The 26,668-nt window shown below is 39.8% G+C and overlaps 1 protein-coding gene across 5 annotated transcripts in view; it reads right to left on the bottom strand.

The window, feature by feature from the left end:
- Positions 1-21,994, bottom strand: part of ANK3 (ankyrin 3) — a 206,066-nt gene extending 184,072 nt beyond the window's left edge. For 2 of the 5 annotated variants that reach the window (XM_027649512.1, XM_027649513.1), the window contains exon 1: positions 21,370-21,994. In XM_027649512.1, coding sequence (XP_027505313.1) covers positions 21,370-21,483 — 114 coding nt within the window. In that variant the 5' untranslated portion in view covers positions 21,484-21,994. The remainder of the gene's footprint in view (positions 1-21,369) is intronic. The other 3 variants (XM_027649511.1, XM_027649510.1, XM_027649509.1) reach the window with 3 other exon arrangements.
- Between the last annotated feature and the right edge of the window lie 4,674 nt (positions 21,995-26,668).

Here is a 26,668-nt window from a genome sequence, read left to right as displayed (position 1 = left end):
GCTGAATTCCACAACAGTTCTGCAGCCAAAGTGGTCTCCCAAGATGTGCTATTATTCCTACCTTCTGCTCAGTCTCCTGAGAAGCCACAGGTAACAAATAACACATTATCTGTACAAGGCACATCAGTACAAGGCAACAATTTCAAACCTTCCACTTTCATTCTAAAATGAATAAATTAAGAAAGAAACCAAAGCAAACCCAGAAGTTATTCTTTTCTATAACTACTGAGGAGACCTGGGGCCAGATCAGGAGCAGGGTAGAAAGGCTTCTACATTAATTTGTCACTTCCATTTTCAGTTTCTGTAGTCTTCAGGAGTTTATATTCGCTCATCCACAAGAATGTTTCTGCTTTTACTGCTGTGCTATATATACCCTGAAAAGTTTCCATTTGAAGGGTGCTTTCTTATGATACTGCAAGAAAACCCCACCTACACAATTTTCTTCTTTGAGAAACCCAGGAATCACTTGTTCCTTTGGAGAAATGTTAGTGTACAGTATCAAAAGAAGATGCAACTGGAATTAAATGTATTAATACTTCTTCATACAGAGACTGCTGTCTGCAAGCAACTAACATACTCTTTCTATAAGCAAAATAAAGTCATATGTTTGTAAAGAAATCACAGGTTCCAACTGATTCTAAGTAATGACAAGAAATCTTTGCATTTGGCTATTCTGATTCTTCCTTGTCAAGTGTATGCCTGCTGGTAGGTTTAAACGAAAATCTCTTAACTCTTCCTCTTTGAAATATTAAATGAGATAAACTCGCTTGCTAGGGTCTGTTTCTTTGAGGTTTTATACCTTGTGGAACCATTTATATCTGAATCAAAAGAGATGAGAGGCAAACCATTAACAGAGCTGAATCTTATAACACTCCTTTCAAACAGGTAAAGAATCACATAAAACACAACAGAAAAACAAATTAAGTCTAAATTGTCCCCTTCTTTAATAAAAATTACCTGAGCTAGGGGGAAATTTTTAAACCACTGCTCAGTGTTATTTCTTTTTTTTTGTACCAAGTTAAGAAACCTCAGGCCCTCCTTCTGAACATATTTTCAGACACATTCAAATCTCTGCTTATGTTAAAACATCATTAAAGGATAATAGCATTAGTCTACTTGTCAATTTGCCACAGCAGAGCATTTTCTGGCACTTGGAAAGTCATTCTTAGCGGATTTGCTCAACATATGGCCAAATATTACATAGAAAGTTAACCAACATATGTTCAGTGTGATGGAGGGAAGGAGGAGGAAAGCAAAAAGTATTGATAAAAGTCAGCCTCTGGTGGTATTCACTTTGTTTTCCACAAGGGATCAAGTCTGAACATTCCATGTCTTTGTCTTCAGCCCTATTGAACTTGTCAGTAGTGCTGGGGGAACAGTTACATCTACAGAGTCTGTAGGCTTTCTCTTGAGCTAAAGCCTCCTGATTAGTAAGCACTCACCGTTCAGTAGGTCAACACGTGTATCACACCTGCCTTTGCTTCCTCCCTGGAATATCATTTGTACCTCAGCACAGGCTTTGATGTTACTGATGCTGTGACTCACGGTTCATGTGTAGCAAAAGCACACCATTGCAAAGGCTGCATCAACCAGCTTTGCTTCAGTTTCTTCTTAAGAGTAAATTAAAATATTTTAAGGTTAAAAGATATGACAGCGACATACCTCTTAGAGTCAGATTGTCAAAACTCATAGTGGTCTTTTACAGTCACCTCTGGGACCAAAATTGCAATCAAGTTTGTGGAAACAAAGATAACTGGGCTCCAAAGTTCTGATGCCTGTATAATCTACCAGAGTACAGAAACAAGTGAACAGCAGCGAACCCTAAAGCTAAAAGCATTTCACTGCCAAACCATAAAGTTCTGGGAATTCAGCTCAGAAATGTTTTCCTTCTGTTTCCTTACAATTCCAGGAAAAGATAAGCCAGGTGACAGCCTGGGAACAAAAGGAGCTTTTGCAGTTGGATGTTTCCTGCCAGCACAGGTAGCAATTTGAGTTTTTGATGGCAATGGGGAGAAAGCAGAGCCTAAGTAGAACCTCCGGGGGTTTCACTCATGCTCCTACTCAAACTGAAGCCACACTGATTACTTACATACAGTCAAAAGATGAGGAAAAGATGGTTCCTTCTTTCAGGATTTTATATGCTACCATTGTAAACAACTGAATGTATGGCAGGCACCCTTTTCTCATTGCCAGCTGGAGATGTAGAGATGACAACTTGGTAACAAAAAACCCACAGCACCGTAGGCTAAGCAAAGACACTGAGAATGTGTCTGAAAATGTATTCTTTTTACCTACACTTTTAAAACTGGAACTACAAAGGGCTACAGCACAGTCTGTGATCCAGATACATGTTAGCGACTGGATGATAGTTCTCTGTTCAACAGAGAATCAAGTCATAAAAATTCTGAGGATGCATTTTAACCTTCAAGTTAAGCTGCAAGCCAAAACCAAGGCTGCTTATGTGCTCCCCTCTGCCTCTCCCAGCCACCTCTGATTCCCACAGGGCCAGCACTGCTGCATCCCCAAACCACTGGTGGCCCTCCAAAGTTGAGTTGAACATGTGCAATACTAACATGCAAATGCTGGGGGTGATGAGATGAAGGGGTAAAAAAAGGAGTTAAAGCCATGCAGTTTTCAGTGACAAGTTGCTCAAAGAGTACAAGAATACTGCAGCCCAGGAAACACTGGGCCATACTCCAAGATCACACTGAGACTACAACAAGGTTTCTGACTTCTTTTCATCCATCTTTGTGCCTTGTAGCTTCTCCAGGGTCATCGTCGTTGTAGCTCACAGTATGGTTACAGATAGTCTCTAGAAGCCAGAAGACTGATGAACTGCCCTGTTGCAAATGAATCTATATTCTCATTTTTTAGCATTCAGTTCCTTAGTAATCAGTGCCACCAGATATTAAGCAATTGTATTACTGGCAGAGCAACTAATGTTGCACGTTTCCTCCAGTTGTATTGATCAACATTGTCTTGGTTTGGTCTGCAGACATCTGGCCTCTACCTGAAAAGGTTTCTTGCAAAAAGCAAAACCCATCAAGCTGTGATTTTTTATGAATTTTATCCTGAAAAAGAATATTATATGTGCTCTGCAAGCATTTTATTTACACAACTGACTATGCTGTTTACCCCTTAGAATTAAAAGTTTGTATCTGAAGGAAGATACTGCTTCAGCAGATCCAGAAGACTGAGTTCAGTTGTAAAACCTTGCATATTAATTTCACCGGCAGAAGTCAAAGAGCGTATTCCTGACTTCATGCAGAAATGGATCAAGGACGGTCAGTTCAGCTTTGAACAATCTAGTGTGTTCATGGTGAACAATGTAAAGCTCTCAAGAGGAAGTTGTTTAGACCCTGGCAGCAGAACACGTGAGTTAGGACAGCAGTGTCCTAATTACAGCAGTCCAGGCCTATGGGAAAGCTGCTGTAACGAGCTCGGAAGGAGCAATGGCCCGCAGAAATCATCCTGTTTCTAGAAATGTGAAGTGCCAGCAGAAGGGTCTCTGCCTTGCAATCACCTCTAGGCACCTCTAAATAAGAAGAAATCTTCCTCTATGAATATTTCCATTTTAATCCCATTGAAACAGCAACTCCCAATTCTCTGCAGAGTCAGACTCTTACATTTGCTTACACACTCCAGACACCAACTACAACAAGCCTTTCATTCTTGACCGTTAAACTTCCAAATCTCACTGCCTTTGACCTCCCTGATACCACAAGATGGGAAAACAAAACCTCACTCTCCCTCGTACTGAAGGTACAAAATCCTTACTTGTAGTAAGTTTTCACATTTACAACCACTATCAGAAACTGCAGCTCTGCTCAAGGCAGGACAGCCAACAGAGTCAAGCAGCCCAAAAACAAAACAGGCAGGAGGGGATATTCCAGGCCCAGGGAGCTGCTCTTATCCTCCTTGGGGCTCAGTCTGTGGAAAGCTGAAGGCACAAAGAAGGACAAAGCCTGCTACCTACTGTACCTAAACTCTTGCACTGCCCTAGACCTTCATCTAAAACCTGTTACATTTTCTCCCTCCCACTTGAACACAGTGAACCGAACAGAACCAGCTCCCTGCAGCTGAAGCATCAGGACCTGCCGCCAGCCTTCTGCAGTGTTCCCTTTTTGACGTCCAGCTGGGGACTGTGCTCTGTGACCTTCAAACAGGAATACAGCCCCCCAGGGGTGCTTTGGCCTGTTTAGACTCATTGCCAGTCTTTGGCCAAAGCCAGTGCATTTGCAGTCCTGTAACTGCTGAATGTCTGTACAAGGGGCAGTCAGATTTCACAGCCCCCACATTTACCTTTGCAAAGATGAGAGAGGCCAAAGCCTTTAGTACCAACATTTAATGTCATGAACAGAATGACCTTGGACTTCTGAGGATTTTGCTAAAAGCCCTCCAAACCAATTATTCATTGTCTAATAGTTAGGGTGCCCAGCCCTGACCAGCACAGAATGCTACTGGCAAAGGATGCTTGATAAGCACACTAGGAACATGAAAAGTACCATTTGAACACATCTTGGATTAATTCAAACAAACCATTCCTCCACTTACAGTGTTGTATCTGACTGACCTGTTCCTACTTCAGAAACAACTTATTATCATTTCAAAACAAATTATTCAGATAAAATTCTTTGACTGAAGAGCTGTTCTCTAAGTTACTGCTTAAGCATCCTCAAGTATACATGTTTTGAGAAGCACAAATACACACATAATATACCTGTAAAAATCCACCTCTCCTTATGTAATGGAAATCTTGCATGCCCACTTTCTGCAAATGAAATTCCCTGGTTTCAAATGCATTGCCCTTGAGGGCATCAAGTAATGCCATGAAATAATGAAAGGTTTCTGCTGTTACAATGAAGGTCAGTATACCGTGGGCCATTTCTTTTGTCTCATTTTTCAGGATGATCAGAGCATTGAGGCGATAAGAGGGAAGCCAGTGCTTTCGTGTGATGCAAAATCATCAAGCTGTATGTCCAGTCATTGTCTGGTGCTGCACTGCAGCTTCTGAAACAAATCCTTGCCTGTCCCCAGTGACATTAGGAGAGCTCAGGGCCTGCTTCTATTTTAAAATGACAGAAACATTTTCCCTTTAAGGTTGAAAATACTCACGATTGCAGTATCTGACCTTATTGTTTTGAAAGAATCATCATCATTTATAATGGTATTCCTTTATTAAACATGTACACATGGAAGTTAAATAAAGTGATAGGAAAAACAGTATGCATGGAGCCCAGTGTGAATTGAGAGGGAATTTACATGGTTCACCTGAGGTTTGTCTGATTTAATGAAGACAGTAAATTGCACAGCACAGTAGCTGCATTCCATGCTGCATACACCACTGTGCAGCCACAGCTACTGGGGACAGATATTCCCTTCTTTCCAGCTTTGCAATACTCTCTCTCATTTATCATAGATGGGATATTGGAGAATAGTCTCTAGGTTATAGGAGGAAGCCAATAACTTCAGCATACTAGATAAATGGATATGAGGAAAATTATCACAAAAAATTATTATTTTCCTCTCCCTTACGCTCCTCACACACAGAAGTTGAAGAACAGATTAATTCTTTGTCTGGTTGCCATGAAAACTAAGAGATGCAGCCTTACCTCAAAGGAAATTATGTTATACTCATACAATGAATAAGAAATGAAAGCTGCATGGTCCTATCTCAGCAACACAAAGCTGAGTCAAAAAGGAGTCTTTCTGAAACCCAGGCATGTGTGGATTCTAATCAGTTCTGTTTATAACGTATGATCATAGTTAATTGTTCATTAATTCCACCATGTCATTTGTTCAGAGATTATACTCTCCACATAATGACTGTTTTGGGGTACACTCCAGCAGAGGAAATTAAAATAGATAATAGCAGTGATTTTAAGTAGTCTTCATAGCAATCTTAGGTTTGATTCCATTAACCTCAACCAGTTTTTAAAAGGTTTCAAAACATCAAAAACCTGTCTATTCTGTAGAAAAAAAAGTAAATGCACATGTGGAAATCAACATGCCTACAGAACTGATGTGTTTCTCTCTGGTCCTTGGCCTCACCCTGACATCTACCTCCCTACAAAGCCTTCCCCTCAGGGGAAGGACCTTGAACCTCCAGATGCACAATTCACCCCAGTTCAACAGGCAGCCTAGATTTTAGTGACTTGTAAGTAGCAAGCACTGAAAGGAACATCCACTAAAAGAGCACACAGCATGAAGCGCCTGTATTAATGATAATGGAGATGTTCGTGTTTCACTCCTGGATTTAAGAAAACACTTAAGAAAATTAATTTTCTCTGTTTTACAAGATGAGATATACTTGTGCAATGTCACCAAGAACACCCTCATCTGAATAACACTGATACTTAATAATTTTACTGCTTATTTCAGTCTCCAGAACACAGATGAGTCAAGAATGACAGTATATGCTTAATATGGAATCACCTTGGGCTCCTGTTTCATTTCACTTGCAGACTAAGGGTGAGTTGATCCTTAATAGTTTTCACAAGACTGATTTTGCTATAGGGCCATGATGTATTTGGATGGTTGTCACAAAGAGAGCAGCCTGAGTGATTGAAATGGTTCCCTTGGCTCACAGCGATAAAGAAAAAATCTGAGACACCCCCCCCCACCAGATTACACACAAATTATTTCAGCAATCCCTCCCTGAATATAAATGACACACTGCAATCAGAATTTTCAACTTTCAAAAACACGCGAAAAGAAGTTTCAAAACACAAAAAAACCCAACAAACAAACAAAAAAAAGTGTTTTGATTCGACATGCCAAAACAAAGCTTTTAAATGATGGACTTTTTCATTTTCAAAACTTAAATCAGCATTTTATGGTTTTTTTGGTTTGATGTTGGTTTCTTTTTAATTTTTCAGAATGTGTTCATCTCGTTATTGACTTAAATGCTTTATTGAGCTTAAATTTGTGACTGAGCAGATTAAATTCTGTATTTTTTAAATTAAGAAACTCTTATCTGAAAAAAATTTGCCTGAATTTGCTGCTATGCTTTGGCCAATATCTTTCAAATTTACAGTTATTTGTGGCATACAAATAACTACCCAAAGGAGAATTTATGTACTTACACTTTACATATTGGATTAATACCTCTGTAACACTATCCATATAATGAGTTAATTAGTTGCTTAATAAGCATGATTAAATCAATAATAAGAATGCAATTATCAGCAGTGACTTAGTGATTGGCGGACTTCCATGCCATTTGTAATGGAGTTGTCATTGCTCTTGTCTTCAAGGTTTTCTTGCTGTCTGTGTTTGATCATTGTTTACTGATGTACAAATATTCATAACATCATTTTAAAAAAATGCCTATGAAGAAAATAATGTCCTTGAAATACCAAATTTTTGAATTGATTGGATTCCCCAATATTTCTATCTACTATTCAAGATAAATGCTGTCAGCTCCAGCTCACAGGTGCTAACACCCACCCTTGTTCACACAGACCTGGGATAACCAACAGCATTTCAGGACGGACCTTTTCTCTTAAAAACTCTATCTCCTGATGGGATAAGCACCATGGCCCCATGCAACACATCACTTCAGACTCATCTCAGCTTCAAGCACACAGTGCTCCCTCTGTACTCAACTGAATTACAAATAAGCTTGAATTTACGTGCATGCTTAAGATGTATTTGTGCTGGATTTGTGCCCGAGTATTTAGCACTTTTGACCAACTAGACCTGTGACAAGAAAAGCACAGATATCTTGCACTTTGTTTAGTCATTTGTGAGCTCTGAGAAACAACAGTGTACCTTTTTACCATATGTATTTCTGTCTGAAAGCAGAAGTAAAAATTAAATAAAGATTTCAAAACCAGAAGCTGCCTAAAGTTTTTCTTTACTATCAGCTGAACACATAAAGCTGATCACCCCATCTAGTTGTAAAATACTTTGTCTTCTGAAAACCAAAATCTGTGTCTAGTACTTCGCATAATTTCTCCCCATACACTTCAATTGCAGCAGCTAATACATCTTCAGCAGCTAGAGGTTTTTAAAAGCAAAGCAAAGAGAAGCTTTCCTTGCTCTAGGTCTCTAGAGGGAAAGATTTAAGTCCTTCTTTCTGAAGAGATAGGTGAGTTCCCCTCATTTTACAGGCTATGCTACATGGTTGGACTCCCATGTGCACTTCCACAGCACTTGTCAGCATCATTCAGGAAAGGCAACAATGCCATGGACCATGGGTCTAATTTTTTAAAAAAGTAATTCCAAGTACAATGCAACTAGACTTAAGAGACATGCAGCATCTTTAAAGTGAAATCCTAATGTTTTAATATAGTTAGAATGGAAGAAAATTGTTCTCTAAAGTACCAGCAGTCTGCTAAACAGTGCAAGGCTGAAGGACCAGGTTTCCTGCACTGCCTGCCCTGCACTGTTACTGCGCAGTGCCAGGACAGCACCTCTCAGAAAACATACCTGCCCTTTCCTCACTACAGAGGGAAATCTGAAATCCAGCATCATTATTACTGCTCTGCTATTAAACATTCTGGTTCTGCCGTTTGCAACAAGTGCGTGTTGTCAGTCGGAGGCTGGTTAATACACTCCCTCCGAGTTACCTCTGACCTTGTCCTCTCCTGCCACCACTCTGCCCCTGAGCAGTCACTGATGTCTCTTCACCAAACAGCAAGATGTGCTCAAAAAAAGGTCGCTACACGTTAAACCTAAATTTTGCTGCTAGAAAATCCTCCCTAAAGCTATGCAGCCCTAATCTAAATCTGTCAAATATAAGAGCTACAGACAATGGCATTTATTGAATCGCAGTAACTGGCTACCTAGGACATGAAACTGGTTCCAGGCAGCCCTCATGTTAATAAGGCTCCATATATTCAATTTATGTTTGCATGAACAAAACTATCCAGGAGGCAAAGGACTGAATATTCATCTGAGCAACAAATGCATAAAATAGCCAATATTAACAAATCAACTGCCACTATTTAATATGCATGTTTCAAAAAAAAAAAAAAGCTATTTTGAATAACTAAAACAGACAAAATTGATCCAACATTAGGAAGACCTAAAGTAAAGTTCCAGTCAGAAGTCTCCAAAAGCTCTGGCAGAGATTTTGCTGGCCAGCTTTGCCCAATCTCCCTCTGCTTTCCCTCCAGTTTTATTTTTTTCCTTTGTATATTTACTCAGTCTTTCCTTAAGATACTGTTATGTTTGAATATGAGTATAATCTGTGATTTTATTTTCCTTTTTGGATACTACCTTTGCTCCTTTCACAGGCAACTCATTTGGACAACTATTTTCTAGGAAACCAGGCAGGTAGGCACAGAGAGCATGTCTTGTGAAAACTAGGACAGAGATTTTGACTTGCCAAGAAAATGTGAGAAAATTTTACTGCAATTGAGAAAGAAACACACAGAAAGACATTAAGCTGAATTTTGTTTCCCCCCCATAAAGAATTAAAAAGAATACATTTTGGTTAGCAGACTACAATTTTAGGGAACAATTGATATTTTGCAGGCATAAATTAAGTGCTCAACTTTGTACCAGAAATACCTTAAACCTGACAAGCTCTGATTAATTTGTGGTTAACTCTTTGCATTTAGACCTTGACAAAGCACTAGGCTATATATCCACTGTATAAATTCACGCAACCAGATAATGGAGAAGAGATATTATCTTTTCAAGGACTTAACCAGATGCAATTGCTTGGATGTCCTCCAAACAATTAAATTTCTCACCCTGCTATACACAGCTAGAGGGGCTTTATCATTTTGCCTACCTCAGTGCCTGAATTCCTCCCCCTCCCAAGCCAGCATCTCTGCCTGGGGAGGAGGGGCTCGCAAGGACCACTGCAGTCCCACGGCAGCAATGCAATCAGAGCAGCAGCCCTGCAGGCAGCTCTGTGTTTGCTCTCTTGCAGTACAGAGGATGCTTTCAAGGAGGAGAGACATCCCCTTTGCCATCTTCTTAGCCACACGTCGCCTTTGCTGCTCAGAGAGCCCCATCTGCACTGTCCTGAAAGGAACCACAGCCTCCCCGAACTCAGCAGGGTTTGGAGCCCAGGCCCCAGCACCAATTGAATTTTTGCTGCCTTTGTCCTTCCTATTCTGCTCCCTTCCCTCCTGGGTTTTATCTATTGACTCAGCATGGACAAAACATTTCAGGCTAATAAGGAGCCCCTGAGAAGGAGGGGTTCATCTCCCAGCACCTAGCTACACCCAAAATAACCCCAAACTTCTGGGTCAGCTGCCTAAATCACTCCTCCTGTAACTCCCCTTTAAACACAGCTCTCATTTCAATATCAAGGCCCTTTCTAACCCTTTAATTCCTTTTTTTCCTCATCTTCCTTCAAACTGACTGGTTTCAAAAGAACACCAGCCTTGTTTGCTCATTTGCATTCGGTAGTAAACAAGAAAAAAGGGGCAGCTTTGCTGTTGGGAACAAAGGGCTACAATTTTGAACAGCTTCCCTGCGGATTTTGTTTGGTCACAGCATCTCTTGGCTTTCCAACCCAAGGCAGATTGTGCATGTGGCCTTTCAAGCTGAATTTATTGCATATGTTCAGTGGTTCTGCTAATTGGACCTATGACTTCACCACAATTCAGTGAGTTTAGCTTCAAGGATGACAGGCACGTAGGTCAACAAGATACATACAACATTATAAAATACACTAGATTTAGCCATTTTAGATTAAACTCATGCACTTCTAAAACCAGGATTTGGACAACTTTCCTGTAGATTGGGTAGGCTAAACAGAAACAATTCTAAAGGAGCTTTGCAAGCAATATGGGTTTCTATCTGCAACTTAATTAGTATAATCAGTCATTCTAAAATAGCCTTTAGTCAATGGTTTGGTATATTATATAAAAAAATTAAGCTAAATAACTGTAAATTGGATATTTATACTGAATACCAAGGACTATAATTAGAACTGTTACCATGCATCATTCCTCTCCACCAAAAGCTTTTCAAAAAGCACAAACTTCTGACATTTCTCCAGAATTGTCAAGACACCAGCAAAAATGTCCGTGAGAGCTGTGGACACAGCCAATATGTCACACACCAGGGCAGCACTGAGCAACTCCGAGGTCATTAAAAAACTATAAACCCTGCACAGGCCTTATTTTGTAGCAATAGTCCTTATGCAAGACATGCAAAATATATTCTATATACCAAGAGCAGAAAAATAGTCACTGCTTGCCATTTAAAATGAGATCCTTAAAATGCACAAGAGCAAAAATACAGAGTTATTTTATGGACAGGAAAACCAGAGATTAAATAAACTACTTAAGTTCAAACTGGAAGAGCCAGTGGGAGAACCCTCGATTCTCTGCTGCTTGGATGACTTGGAAGTTTGCATACTTCTCTCTTTTATGTGGGCAGTATGTGCTGAGTGTGCAAAACATTTATTAAGCCTTCTTTAAGCATAAACAGACAGCCTGATATTACAAAAAAGGTAGACAGAAAAATATCAGATAGGAACATCAAACAACATATACTTTTCCATAACTGCTAAAAAGCGTTGGCTGTTCCTCAGGCTGCCCTACTTAGAAACTTTGATTGTGCACCCACTGTCATGAGACATGTTTTTCTCTCAACATCTTTTAAATCTTTTCAGACTGGTAGAAAAACAGCAGTCTTTAGTTATCAGAATTTTGATGTTTAACAACTTCAAAGTGCTGGTGGTTTCAAATTAAATCAAGCGGTAGGAAAAACTAGGACTGCAGGTATCCAGTACATTCACCAATTCTCCTTGAAGATGTTTTTTTTTTTCTTAGATGGTACAAATGTAATAAAGGAAACCTTTCCCACCCACTTCTCAGCAATACTTCACTATGGGATGTTTTAACTTTTCAGAGTGTTGTGTAAGAAAAAGAAAACTGTCCCTCCAGAACATACTGTCTGCTACCGCCTGGCAAAAAAAAAGAGCCTCTTTTGAGAGAGGTTTCCTCAGCACTACAGGAAAATGCTGCATTTGTTCTCACATAGATTGAAGCCTCTTTTCTAGCTTTCCGCATCATGAGGTGTTTGGTACCTCTGTGTCTACTCTTGGGGGATCTTTCCCCTCAGGCATAGCAAGCACCTTAAGCTAGGCTTATTCACCTGTGCTTCAGGGTCTAGTCAGCACTCTATTTCTGAATAATATTTCCATTAATTTACATACAGTCTGAGCATGAAATCATTAGCCTCAGCACCAGAGATGATTGCTAGATTCACAGAAATCCAAAGGGAGCAAGAGAACAGGTTACAGACTGAGATCACTCACACACTGGTATTTCCTCACGGGCCAACGGTAAATTCAGCAGATGAGATGGTTGCAAATGCTCAACATTAAGCTAGAGATTAATGGATGGGAAACAACTGCATTTTCAGAGATGCCATAGTAAGGTCCAGAAGAAGTGGTGATGCAATTATGAGAGAAAGAAAAAAAACTGTGTGAGAGAAAATAAAATTATTCCACCTATGAAGGAATTTCATGTAAAGCTATGAATACCTGTATTTAAAAGACATTCTGATTCAACCCTGGAAAAGTGACTGTAGCTAACTACAGTCAGTGCCTCAGTTCTACCCTTGCCTTCTATTAGTAAAATTCATGCTGGGAAGTGGAGGCAATATCTATTCAGGGGATACTGCACAACTTTGCTTTTCTACAAGTTCTCAGAGAACTCTGGAGACCACCTCCAGGCTGGGTGAACTTGAGGACAACACACAGGACATGTCACAGGGAAGGATGACTGCCCAGCTACCTGTGAAAATCTTGATTAACTGAAGGAAGTCAATGATGGAGTTCTTCTGCATCTTGACATTTGCAAGTAATTCACCAGAAAATGAACCAATGTGCTCAAGAAAGTGAGTTCCACAGCTGTATCTTCTAACAACAACAAATAGGGCAGGTAAAAGTATGGTTTATTAGAGGGCACAGACAGAATTGTATCACATGGTTTCTTATTTTAATGCTGCCTTTAAGGAAAGCTCTTTAGAATATGCAAATCAGTGTGCTCTAACTGAAAGGCAGGTATCAACAACTGCACTGACTTTAAAATTGCTCTGAGCTTTGTGAACTCAGAATGTAATGCAGAAATTCCTGGTGATACTGTAATTTGAAGAATTTTGAAAGAAAGGAGACAGAAGTTTGAAAGAGACCATTAAACTTTCTGATCTAACGATTTGTTCTTTTCAAATTGTCTTTTCATTAAAAACAGGATTGCAATTCCTTTAGGAACCCATGACAGCAATGGAACAGAATCACACTGTAAACGAGAGAAATGAAGAAAGAAATTATTTATACACACCCGCAGCACTTCTGAAAACACTGCTAACAACTTTGTGGACAGCTTCTCCCTAAGGACCCAGCCTGGCCAACAGCACTGGCTGAGCCAGGCTTTCCTGGAGCCACTGTGAAGGGAACATGCTTCCTCTGAAATTAAAGCCCTTGCAGCGCTACACAACCTCTCCCAGTGTAAGTGCTCCCCACCACAGATGGAGACTCACTGTAGGAAGCAGGGACACTCAGGAGATGCCTCACTCAGGGCTATGGATGTGCTGGTGCAGAAACCACAAATCCCTGACCACTATCTCCCCTCCTGCTCCTGCCCTGAACACAAATAAACTCACTCACATCACACGGGCATTACAGATATTTTGCTGAGTATAAATCCTTTACTTGCAGAGGGTACGAGGTTCTGTACTCGAGCCAGTGAGAGCACAAAGATGCCACACGAGCAGCTGCTTAACAGAGCACCACCCCGGCTTACAGATCAAATCATCATTAGTGGAGAGGGGTATTTGTGGTTACCCCTCACTACTAGTGAACTGTGCAAGTACTTGAATTCATATTGGTTACCAGTTGCCCGCAGTCTGTCAGAACTCAAGGATTTGCATAATGATGGTGCTTACTTTAAAAATATGATTATGCAAAAACAGCCACTTCAGCAGCTCCAGGAAATCCTTTTACAATAGTCACAATTCAGCAGCTACCTGTCCCCTCTTCTGACTCTCCTCTCAACTCTTACTCCAGCAGAGCCTGGTTACCTAAGAACATCTTACTTCAAGAGGCTGCGGCCACAGGGTTAAGGACAAGCCTGTAGCTCAAAGCTGAGTTGGCAGGATTTCACAAAAAAAGTATATATACTTTTCCCTTCCATATTCTACAAAAATACAAACAAGTGACATATTATACCTTCATCCCATCTATGCATACGTACTTTTAGGGGTATTACAAATGAGCGTGGAATACATGAATGTAATTCATAGAATGGTTGGGGTTGGAAGGGACCTCTGCCATGGGTAGGGATACTTTCCACTACAGCAGGTGTCCCTTCCTTCACAGGGGAAGCAAGGGACAAGATCACAGCGGGGGTTTTGGTATTTATAGGTTATTAATTATTATTAATTTAACGTGTGAAGCACCAGGCACACCTGGGATCCCGACTGGCTCCTGGTAGAGATGGGGTCACCAGAGGCTTAATGCCACCGATAGAGATTTTGTTGAAGTAGCCTCCCCTAGCCACTATGATACGTTACACCCATGAAATAAATGCAGACATTGTGTGTAACTTGCCATGATGGGACAGTGGATCAGGTACAGACAGTGTTAAGGTACAGACCTTCATTTCCTGCTTGCACTCATTAGCAATCAGTGTGTTAACAGAGGACTTGGAAACTATCACTTTCATCAAGAAGTAATTACTTTCATAAAATCCCATTAATTTCAGTTGCATAAATATGGAGTAGGATATATTCTGCATAAACTAGGATATCAGAAACATAAGCGAAACCCTTCTACCTTGTACTTTTCCCTTTAATTATGAATGATTTTCAATGAAAAAATAGAAAGATACTGAAATTAATTCTCAAACTGAGATTTAAAATTGATACATAAAACTGTGACGGCACAACATACAGCTGCCCAATAAGCTGAAATCCAAAACTGGGAATGGAATGCAGCTGAGCAACAAAAAGTTAGGTAAAATATATCATTCAGGTTGCTGAAACAAATTATAAGAAGTTTTCTAAAGTTTTCTGATGAAGGTGACATGTCCTACATCTTTCTGCAACTACAAAGGCAAAATAAAGTTTTAATTCTGGTACATAATACAAAGGCACTAAACTGCTTGTGTACATCTCAGGGTAGTAAATCTCCTGTGGTATAAACTCATACTACTAAACTAGTCATAACTTTCAGCTTATTTGCAAAATTATGATTTATTAAAAAAAAAAAATCCCAGAGTGAATTTTCTTTTCAATTAGCAAAACAATCTTATTTCAGTCTAGTTCTCCTGTCTACATTAGTCTTCCTTGACTAAATACTAAAGAAACATCATGTTGGATTTCTCTTCCAAGTCACCATGCAGTGATTTCTGTAAAAAATAAACCCAAAAGCTGACATTTCCATGGGGGGCAGTAATTACCCACCTTGCAGAGCACTGGCCAACGAAACAGAACTCCACAAAAATATCACATCAGGCAACACGTAAGAAAGATTTTTAAAAGTGTTATATGATCCCAGACATCCACCAGAGATACCACAGCCTGAGCTGCTGAATGCCTAAAGCTGAAGCTGCAAGGATGGAGGATACTCAATACCTTGAAAATGAGGACATTGCTTTAACTTGTCTCACATGCACTGGATTATCCTCTGAAGGCACCTTTTGCATTTAAAATATAAGGCTATAGCCAGAGTTGAACAACTGAAGTGAGGAACAATGTGGGGCAACTGTACCATCTCTGTTGAGCTCATCATCTGAAAGAGGTCCCCCCCCATCCCATTCTAACAGGGAGGCATTATTTTACAGAGTGCTAAAAGGTTTCCAACTGGACAGGCAACACGGCCCCACCAAGCCCTTGAGGCCTGGTTTTCTGTCTTTATGACACAGTCCTATGCTAGCCCAACTGCCTCAGCCAGAAAATCCCTGATATCACTCTACTAGTGCCCAAAATTTCTGAATAGCAGCAAATCCAGCCCTTTTGAACTTCCAGGCAAATCACTGTGGGAATACATCAGGCTTTGGATGGGAAGGAATTTTATTTTTAATACAAGTCACAACTCAGACTTTTTTTCTTCTCTATTTCTTTCCTCTATCCACATCATATACACCAAGAGCCTAGTTCTCAAACCCCCCTCATCAAACTAAGTCTGACTGAGTGTAACACTCAATTTTAGCAGGTGTTCAGTCAGTTCCACTAGTTGACAAATATTTTGGCTCACAGGAACAAGACACGGGGTACAGATTCAAAGTATGCATGACTTATCCTGAAGCCATAATTCAAGCAAGTTAAGAGCTTGAAATTAGCAGAACTTTGACTTTTGGCACAGGGTTGAATATATTCATAACCACATAATGTGATCTTTTGCTTCAAAAGCATCCCAATTCCCCCTTTCCCAACTCTCAAAACAAAACAAAACAAAAATCACACCAAGCCAAAAAAACAACCAAAAAAAACCCACCACAAAAACCCAAACCCACCAAAAAACCAACACACAAACCAAACCAGCCTGGATAGGAAAAACAGAAGGATAAAAGATTCCATTAATATCAACCCAGTACTGGACACAGCATGAATTTACACTCTCTGAGAGTTCAGCTGCAAATCTAGTCACTGAGCCATCTTCCTACAACATGAAGTTGCCCATTGTTAGTCCTCCCTCTTCCCCATCTCCTCCCACCACAAGCTGGTAACATCAGGCACAACATGGTTTATAACCCAAACTGACATTTGCATAGTTACTAAAGGCCATTCGTTGTGACTGCACAATCCTGAGGCATCAAGAAGGTGAAGAGGAAAAGGTAAATGTTCTAAACCTGCCTAAATAAAAATGTAACAGTGCAAAATTTTTCCTAGGTTTATAAACAACGAAGTAACACTGTGCAGTGCCCACTTCAAATGATGCTGTAGTGCTACCCACACAATACAATGCAATCATTTCATTCCTTTTGGGGGTCATCTTCAAAGAAGGAATTGTTTTTCCAGCTGAATAGAAACACTCTTTCACCACCGAGCTCCATGCTAGTAAGAATTCAACATTGTTAGTAGATATCTCATCCACCAGTGCCCCTAAACATCTATCACAAATACCTTTCCATTTAATTAGATTTGCCTCTGACAGAGCATCATGTCCAAAATCAAGGATAGGACTGAAATTTTCCTCACACCTAGAAAAGATTCACTGACTTAAAAAAATCTCTTTCAGACCCTAAATAACATGATCTGTTCACTTACCATAGGTCACGTTCCCAGATGTTAGAGCAACATCTGCCTAGTTTGTGCCTTAACACAAATGAGTTAAGGACCAATCATTTGTGCCCAATCTATCTGGATTCTACTACTCTCAGTTTCAACTGTTCAGAAACCATGAAAGAGATTTGTTTAAAAACCATGGAATTACTATTTTTTTTTTTAAAAAGGATGGGGATTTCTACTTGTTCTCTGAGTTAAAAGCTTTACCTGGTAATTGGTTGACTTGTTTGCACGTCAAAATTGAGGTTTGTACTAAAACCTTCACATAGCTGAGATCTGCAAAACATTTGACAGCCCTGAGAGAGCTGAAGGGAAAGGAAACAGAGAGCTGGAGTGGGAGTCCCCCAGCTAGGAGATGATGATGCCCTCCTGGGGTCCTCCTGCCCCTGGGAGGTGTTTCCAGCTCTGCTAGGCTGGGCAGTCCACACCATCTCTCACAGGCCCTCGGAGATAGGAGCAGAGCCCAGCCCAGAAGATGCACGAGCTCCTCCAAGCCACGTGAGCAGCTGCACACCTACAGGTTGATCACTCCTGACACAGCATTTCAATTTATATCCATTAGGAAATTGCAGGGCAACTTTTCCAGCATACATGAAAGTTAACAAACACCATGAGTCTTATGATGAAATTAGCAGGATTTGTGATGCTGGCATTCACTGCTCTCCCTGCTGTCCACAAGTTTACAGCAGCACAGGATGCGATAGCAACACCCTTTAACATCTCAGGGACAGCAGCAGCCAGACTTTGCACTACGGTCAAATTATTCTGTGTTCCCAAAGAACACACAAGCTCCTGAGCACTACACACAAATGGAAATCACTTCAGCCCTTCTGAATATTGTATAAAACATAAATCATTGAGTATGTGCCAAGACCTGTCCTTCTGCTATGTACTGAACAGAGAACATGGAAAAAACCCTCTGAGATTTCACCTTTATTTTAGGAATGGCACTGACTAAGGAACTAAATTCTTTCCAGACATTATTACACGATAAACAATTTTAAGTTTTCACAAACCAAACTATGCATGACAGAGCTGCACTATAAAGTATCGAGCAAGTCATCCCATCAATCACTTATTTTTAAGGGTGGCTTGGCTTGTTCTGTGATACCACTTACGGCTCAGGTCTGCCCTTGGATGTACTCAAACTATTTGCAGTGTAGGACACTGCACAACTATCCAGAGGCAGAACTGCATGAAGCTGTAATATAAACTTGAACAGAATCAAGGGGAAACCTGTATAATGCATACCCTTCACTTGCTGGCCCCATCCCATCCTATTGCAGGAGTTAAACTGTAAGGTCTGGACCTTTCAGCACCTTTCAGCTAAGGCCTGGAATGTCTTAAATCCAGGGAAGCAGAAAGAGTGTGGTGGGCCCATTGGGCACAGAAGCACAGCATCTCTACAGAGTGAAGAGCGGCAGTTTGAGAATATCTCACCTTGAAAATAAGTGGGATTGGATATAATACAGGGCTTTGTTTTGTGTGTCTTTTTAGAAAGGTCATGCTTCTCATACAAGTATTGAAGCAAGCCTTAACAGAAACGTTATTACACTGTAAATGGCTTAACAAGTCAAAAGTGGTGAAATATTACCCTCAGACTGCAAACCTCCAACTAAATAGGAACATAAATCAGCATGACTGTTGCTGGTATCACCAAGTCGAGGACACTGGGTGCACCCACCAACCTTACCTTCTAACCATTGGCTGCCTTGGGCTCCTTACTGTATAAATTATCCAGAAACATTAGCAGTCTCTACTGTTCCAACATGATTGGAAGATTCTAAAGGATATTTCTGCATACTGCTTAAGCAGAGGGTTAGCTTTGTGCAGTGTCATGTGATCAACAAAAAAATCCCTGAGTACTGCTTGCTTGTGGGTGGTGCAGAGGAACAAGAAGTGACTCACAACTCATAGTGGAAAAATTGGGGGGAAAATCTTTTAAATAGTCAGGAAAGTACAAAATGGCAAACCACAATTACTGGACTTCCTACGCCCTATGTACTGGGTAACAAAACCACGTCTTTGATATGAGAAGACTGATGCCCAAATGTATAAGTGTTAAGTGAAGCAATTGCTGCTTTTTGCTCCATTCTCCTACAAGAAAGGGCCTCTACATGCCCTGAATCTGCAGAGTCCTAAGGAAACCCTGAAAGAAACTGGAATAAGCTACCTAATACCAGTGTGACATGAAGGGGTCAGGGAGAAGGAACCCAAAAAAGCACTTGGTGGAGTAAAGGTTTTCTATTTTCTCTTATTCTTAAGATTCAGAAACAAACCCACATATTTCACATAACAAAGAAATCCATATATTTGAGATTAATAGGTAGATATTTACCCATGTGCCACTCTAGTTGCTAAGAGATTTCCTTTCTACAGCACAATGTCGTATAAACAATAAAGCATTTTTGTCCACAAAGCAATTGTCTCACCTCACTGAATCAAGAGCCTCTCACTGACATATCCCTTCTATATTGTTCTAATTACAAGCTGTAAGGAAGCACCCTCACACAAAGACAGTATATGGATATGGTTGGGCACGCTATTGTTAAACTTGAGCACATCAAGTACAACGTGGGCTTCCTGCAGCATGAGTAGAGTTAGCTGAGAGACTGCACATTTTAGCTCACAAGCCATAGGTAAATATGGGTTGATAGGCAGCTCCTAAAATTCTTTACTGCTGGGGTCATTTTCAGCAGGGGAGGAGGGGAGAACCCACCCTGACAGATACATTACAGACCTGCACACAACCTAAACAGCAACCAAGAAAAATATTACTAATTCAGGCTGGTTTGAAGCAGCAGCACCTCAAAACTGACCTCAAAGACAGCAACTGATTTCCATACTGTTCTTTATACTGGAAGATGACTCAGAAGATCTATAATGTATACATTCATACAGAAAAAAAATACCTACAGTTTAGATGGCTGCAGCAAACGTACTGCAGCATGTTAAAGAGTCTTCTAATGTGCTCACTAGAACAGAAGGCAGTGGGTTTCTGAGTGTTTTTCATTATGTATAGTACTGCCACGGCAGAGAAGAAAGAGAAAAGGGCAGGGAAATGCTGACTCTCACCCAACCAAAAGATGCACATATGTTAGAGGAAATCTACATGTCATTTAGGAAGCACATGCACCGCTTCTCTGAGCATATGAAGATTATCCAATCCCCCCTTAGGGGGATTTTACAAAGGCACACAGAAATACTACATATCCAGGTTTCCTGGACAAGGAGACAAGGAGACAACTGGCTCCTTGATATGTTCTTGAAAAATTATAACAAAATACAGCCAAAGACAGGAAGTCATGGCAGGGCCTTATTTCTATGGAGCAGAGTACAAGGTGTCATTTTTAAGGACATATCCTCAGAGCTGCCAAAGTGGTTGGCCTCTTTATCTGTCATTAAGCCACAAACCGTAACTATTTTGCTTTATACCTTAGAGAGAAACAGTAAGCCTGGAATCACACAGAGGCTCCTGAACTGAACAATGAGCAATGCAGTGCCTACTGAATTTTTCAGATCCTAGTTTGCTGAAGGGTTTTCTGCAGCTAAGACAAATCTACAGCAGAGAAAAACCAGGCTCTGTGATCTCAGTCAGATATTTCCCTAACAAAAGAAAGTTGTTAATAACAGACTGTTATGGCTCAGTTCTGTAAAACAGCCCACTGCTAGGAAAAAAGAGAAACACTGAAACACCTTATTTTTGTAACATAATCCCAAAAATGGATGTTTCACAAGCCAAACATGTGACACAGTCCCAACACAAAGAAAAAAAATCTGCCTGCACACACATCCCTTTTAAGTACATGCATGTAAGACTACTACACTATTATGCTGTTAAACCTATGAGAAAGCTCAGCATTTAAACTCGTATCATGGTTACAAACTATTTTCAACTCACAGACAGTTTGCATATCACGGTAACACAAGTGGGAAATGAATGCACACCTTCTGCATCATCACTGCAATCAACTAATACCCAATTAAACATTCAATTGCTTTGCAAACCCAACAGCCGTGGTCACAAATGCTATTTTACAATGTTAACAAATTACTCTGACAGCTACCAAGTTACACGCAAGAACAAGCTTTGATACTTCAATTGCAAGGTAAGAAAATTAAAACAAAAGAATCCCTGTCAGAATTTGGCACAGATCTAGATACCTTTTTCTTCCGATCCCGGGATCTTTTCCTGTGTTTTCTTTTTTTCTCAGTTTCTTCCTCAGCATTTATCTCTAAATCCCTGTTTTTCTTTAACTGTGATGCTGCGTGAGCCATAATGCACTAAAAATCCTTTACAACAATGCTCCCTTGTAAAAGGTGATTTCCTCGGGCACCTTTAGCCAGCCCTTACAGCAAATGTTCCAGTGATTGGAAGGAAATCTGTGACTAGAGCCCGGAACACATTCAGGATTCAGAGATCTCGCAGAAGAAGCTTGCAGTCACTACAAAAATACATAGTTGCAGATTTCTTCCTGTACCTTTCTGCACCTGAGCCTTTATAAAACAGTGCAGCCATCGTAATGCATTTAACGTAATGAAAAAGACAGCTGGGACAGAGAAAGCTGTATTATGGCTGTATCCCCTGCCACCAGCTGGAAGTGTCTAAGTGACTCCACTGAAGGGGGAATGCTGAAAAGGAGAGCTTTCTATTAAAAAGAATTCCAGAACAATAACATATGCTGCATTGTTTTTTCTTCACTAATCTTCAAGCATGTTTTAAAAACCTATTTAAAAAATGCAGTGTTAATGATGTACATTTCTCAGCTAGTTTTCTATAGTAAGCCATTTAACCTATAATGAAATGGAGCAGCTCCTACTTTAGGTTAACTGCTGATGGTGACAAAAAAAAAATAAAATAAAAATTTCTTTTTACCATGGAGACTCTGACTGCATTATGTAGAAAACAATGCATGCATTGCCATATCTTAACAGTGTGTCCTTTATCCCATTTTTCAATTCCAATACATTTTGTGGAGAGGATTACAGAAAGCCTTGTTGTCTTTTTTCTTTTTTTTTTTTTTTTAAACATACTTATTACAACACATCATACAGAGAGAAAGATGCGATCACACTAGTGTGTTAAACAGGCATTTAATTCATGGGAGATTTTCTGGCACCATCCTTTTACGTGGTCAGAAAGGGAAATCGACACTATTTCCATGTAGTTGGAAATGTACTTTTAGGCTTTTATGTCAAGGCTTGCTTCAATCATCTTACTATTTTTGCCACCTGAGTCCTCAATGACTGCAGCTTTTGAATATTCATTATGGGAGGTAAAACAGCAGCAGTATTAAGGCCTGCAGGAGGATATTTTACTAGGATGAACACAGAGCAAGCATCTAGTAAATAAGGAACCATATTTTTCTGTACAAATATGAACAATCAGCAGCTTGCCTCGAGACTGCTGTTTTTAACCTTTCCCAGTATTCCAAGTAGCACACTTTGCAATAATGAAGATTAGCATTTTAAAGCAGTCTGATTTCTCTCAGATAAGAATCAAAAGTCTCTCCAAATGAAACCAGTGTATTTTACATGGTACTAGCATTCCTTTCCAGTAGGCAAAAAACCAGAACTTGTTGTAAAAATTAAGTTAAACACAAATTTGAAGTGCAATTAGACAAATCTTCAGAGCATAGCATAAAATCCAGAGAGGTCTCACAAGGTTGTAAATATTGTTTTCCTCAACTTGAGACGTTTTTTGAATTCTGGTTGCTGAGGTCCAGTAAATGACATGCATCCATTGCTTTAGTTTTCACATAACATGGCTAAAAGTAAAATAATCTTTTAAATCTCCAAAACAGAAACTACTTTGAGCACACTGTATACTGTCCAAAAGGCAGCACATAGTGCACTATTTGTCTACTGTTCACAGGCTAACAAACTAGGTTTAAAAAGTTGTTTATTTTGGAGTGACTTTTAAGAAGTGGTCGAGGATGGAGACCACAGTTATGTGACCTTAGGAATTTTATTTCCTGATGCAGTCAAATCACAGGTTCACGTGTATATGCAAAACTCCTGGTACCTATACACCATGTACCTTCTCCCTACTCCTCCTCCACAACTGAAAGACCACTGGAACCTCATATAATGCTGCCACTGGAAAGCTGTGGAAAGAGGAAGGTTGCACTTGGGCAGTGCCTGGTTTTGAACCAGAATCAGTAAATTCCCACTTCTCTATGTGCTACAGAAGCTTGAATAAACATATTTCTATTTTTAAAGATGCAAAGACTTAAACCCCAAGGACGCCCAGAGCATGTTTTCAGCTGTAAGGCATAACTCCAAGCTGTCAAAGGCTACATTCAGGCAGGTATCTGGATTTTGGCCTGGCTCTCCAATGAAGCACAAGGTAGCAGTGAGGAGACTAGAGAAGGGAACTGGCAAGGCTGCTAGTTTAAGGGGGCTGCAGAAGGTATGTCAAGAAGGCTGGTGGAGAAACCATAAAGTTTCGGCGGAAAACGGAAAACTGCCTTGTGCCTATTAAAAAAAAAAAAAAAAAGGCAGAGAAAAAGCACCCAAGGCTTCACTTTCTAGCTTACAAGCCTCCTGCATGACCTTGGCAGTTATCCTCTCAGAACCTTGGGTCCTTCTCTATAAAATAAAGTTGACATTAGTTCCCCTGTCTGACAGAACACAGTTATTAGCCGGGAAGTGCATAGAAAATACAGCAGAACCAAAACTGAAAATGGATTCAACAAAATTCAATAGAGTTGGATCCCTCTTATTCCCAGCACATTTCCATCTGGATTTGAAAGACTCATGAGCCTTTGCCTTAGGAAGTCAACTTCTTATTCAAGCCACGGCTGAAGTAAATGCTGCTGTCATTCACCGCTTGCTTGCTAATCCTGTGACGTCCCATAAACCTTTTAACCATACTAGCCTGTAATTAATGCCTAAATAACCTCATTAAATGAAAATACAAATAATGCATTATAAAGTGTTAGGTGTTTAAAATACCTGAAGCGTACTTTTAAAACTGTTGGCAGAGAGAGTAACATGCACATCTGTAGCTCAAAAGCCCAAATATTACCTTAAGCACAGGTCCTGTTCTATGCAGGTGCAAAGCAGCCCAAGCTTTTATTAATGAGAATAATACTAAGAAATGAGGACAATAAATGAACTCACCCAATCCCTTGAGATATGCATAAGTTGAAGGATTTTATCTGTCAGCCAAGACTGCTTCATCCCAAGTATCTTCTCAGCTAATTAACCAATTGGACATAACATGTAGATGTTTTCATCATGTGAATTACAAACGCTGCTTGAACTACGGAGTCCAAACCCCCAATTAGATTTCAGAAAGCAAAAATGCCTTTTCAAGCTAGGATTTTGAGAAATTTGGGGTTAGCTAGTAAAGCAATGATCAAAAAAAAAAGATCCCTTATAGTTGGAGAGATACTAAGTAGGGAGATTTTGTGTAGCTTGCAGCCTAGAACAGTCTTAAACAGAAAAGAGGTCACAAAAGAAGTGTGACTAAAAGATTCAGATTCCTGTGGAAAAGAGACTGTATATGTACAACTTCTGCTTTTGGGGAAATGCTGAACTGGCACCATTGACTGGAAGGTGATATGGCACTGCCAGATGAAAGCTGGATGAAGTGTGAAGGTTTTCACGCCAGATATGTCATAACTCACTTCAAGGGAATTAGGTACTGGAAATCTTCATTATGTGCTTCTTTTCAGACTTCAGTAAAATAATTAAGCTATTTGATTTCACCCTTAATTACAAAGTTAATGAAATGCCAATGAGTGTTTCAGCACAATCCATAGGGTCCTGATAAAGAATGATAAACTGTATCTTACTTGAACAATGGAAAATTTACACTTTCTGTTAGCACAAGGATAATGTCTGCTTAGCTCCATCTACTCACAAAGTCGTAATAATAATGGCTGGGAAGTGATTTTATCAACTTGAAAGTCAAGTATGTAATTTGGTTTAGTTTTAGCTGCTAGTCCCACTGTTACAACCAGATTCAAGAGACTGCAGAACAGCATTGGTACAAAACATTGAGACACATTTAGAAAAAACACAAGAAGTTATAGTGGGAAAAGGTGTTCACAATCTAATTACTGGTGTTAATTCATCAACTGGTCAGCAGCTTATAGAGCAAGGATAGTACCATCACTCTTACAGTTCTTTTAAACAATTATACAGCACAAAAAAAAAAAAAGAGACACTTGTGAAAACACTGGTTTACTAAGAATATGCAAAAAAATAGATCTGTGAAAATCTAAGTATTTTTAGGGAAGATGGAACACCATAGAAATATTCAATATTTACACTTCTTGGATCACAATGGATCAAAAAAAAAGGCTTATAACCACACACAGTGCTAGAAGGTCAGTATGACAACTTTTACTGGTAAACAAAGTATGTTACATTTTTCAAAAGGTGAAAAGAGAGTTATAGGTAGAAAACAAATAGCGAGTAAAGGAAAGTAAAACACATGGAGAAAAATAAACCCAATTCTGATTAGGGTACTCTTAAATTCCTAATTTCTGAGTTATCTGATACAAAACAAATTATAATAGGGGGAAGGGAGATTTTCTGCCACTATAGCCCTGCTTGAGGTTATTTTCTTGAGAAAAGCAGTGGAAATGGGAAGAAAACAAAAAGAAGAAAGAAGAATAAGATGTACTAAAAGTAAGGGCAATATTGATTAACCAATTCATGAAAATAACATTTTGGGAGAAGTAGAAGAAATAAGAGTTCTGATTTTAAAAAATTCTTGGTGAAAATCAGTTAACCACAAAAGAACCTTTCTAATGAGTCTCACAGGATTCATCTGCTCATGTGTTAGACTAACAGACCTTGTGTCTCAAAAACAAACAAACAAAACCAAACAAGATTAAAAGTTTATTTAGCATCATATTACTTTTACCTCCTGTTCACATATCTAATGTCCAGGATAGGATGGACCTATCTCCAAACACACAGAAAATCAAGGTCACCAACTAGCAAATGAATGGAAAATAAGAAAAGTCAAGTCTGGTTTCGCTCTTCCAGTTTGTTGCATTGTTGCATTCTCTTCTAGCAGAATTATGTTTTGGCAATAAGAGAATCACAGAATATGTTGAGTTGGAAAGGACCCACAAGGATCATCAAGTCCAATTCCTAGCCCTGCACAGGACTATCCCCAAGAGTCACACCGTGTGCCTGAGAGCACCATACAAACAATTCTTGAGCTCTGTCAGGCTTGGTGCTGTGACCACTTCTCTGGGGAGCCTGTTCCAGTGCCCAACCACCCTCTGGGTGAAGAACTTTTTTCTAATATCCAGCCTAAACCTTTCCTGACACAACTTCAGGCCATTCCTAATGTTCTGACACTGGTCACCACAGAGAAGAGATCAGTGTCTGCCCCTCCTCTTCTTAAATGATCCTTCTTAAATTTCCCACTGAAAATTTAAATAGAAATGGTAACAACTGTAAAAGTAAAATAAATACATAAATAAATAACACCAAA

The sequence above is a fragment of the Corapipo altera genome, unplaced genomic scaffold, assembly GCF_003945725.1.
Source record: "Corapipo altera isolate COAL_440 unplaced genomic scaffold, ASM394572v1 53, whole genome shotgun sequence".
In the NCBI taxonomy this organism is placed as follows: Eukaryota; Metazoa; Chordata; class Aves; order Passeriformes; family Pipridae; genus Corapipo; species Corapipo altera.
This window is presented reverse-complemented; position numbering and strand designations above follow the sequence as displayed.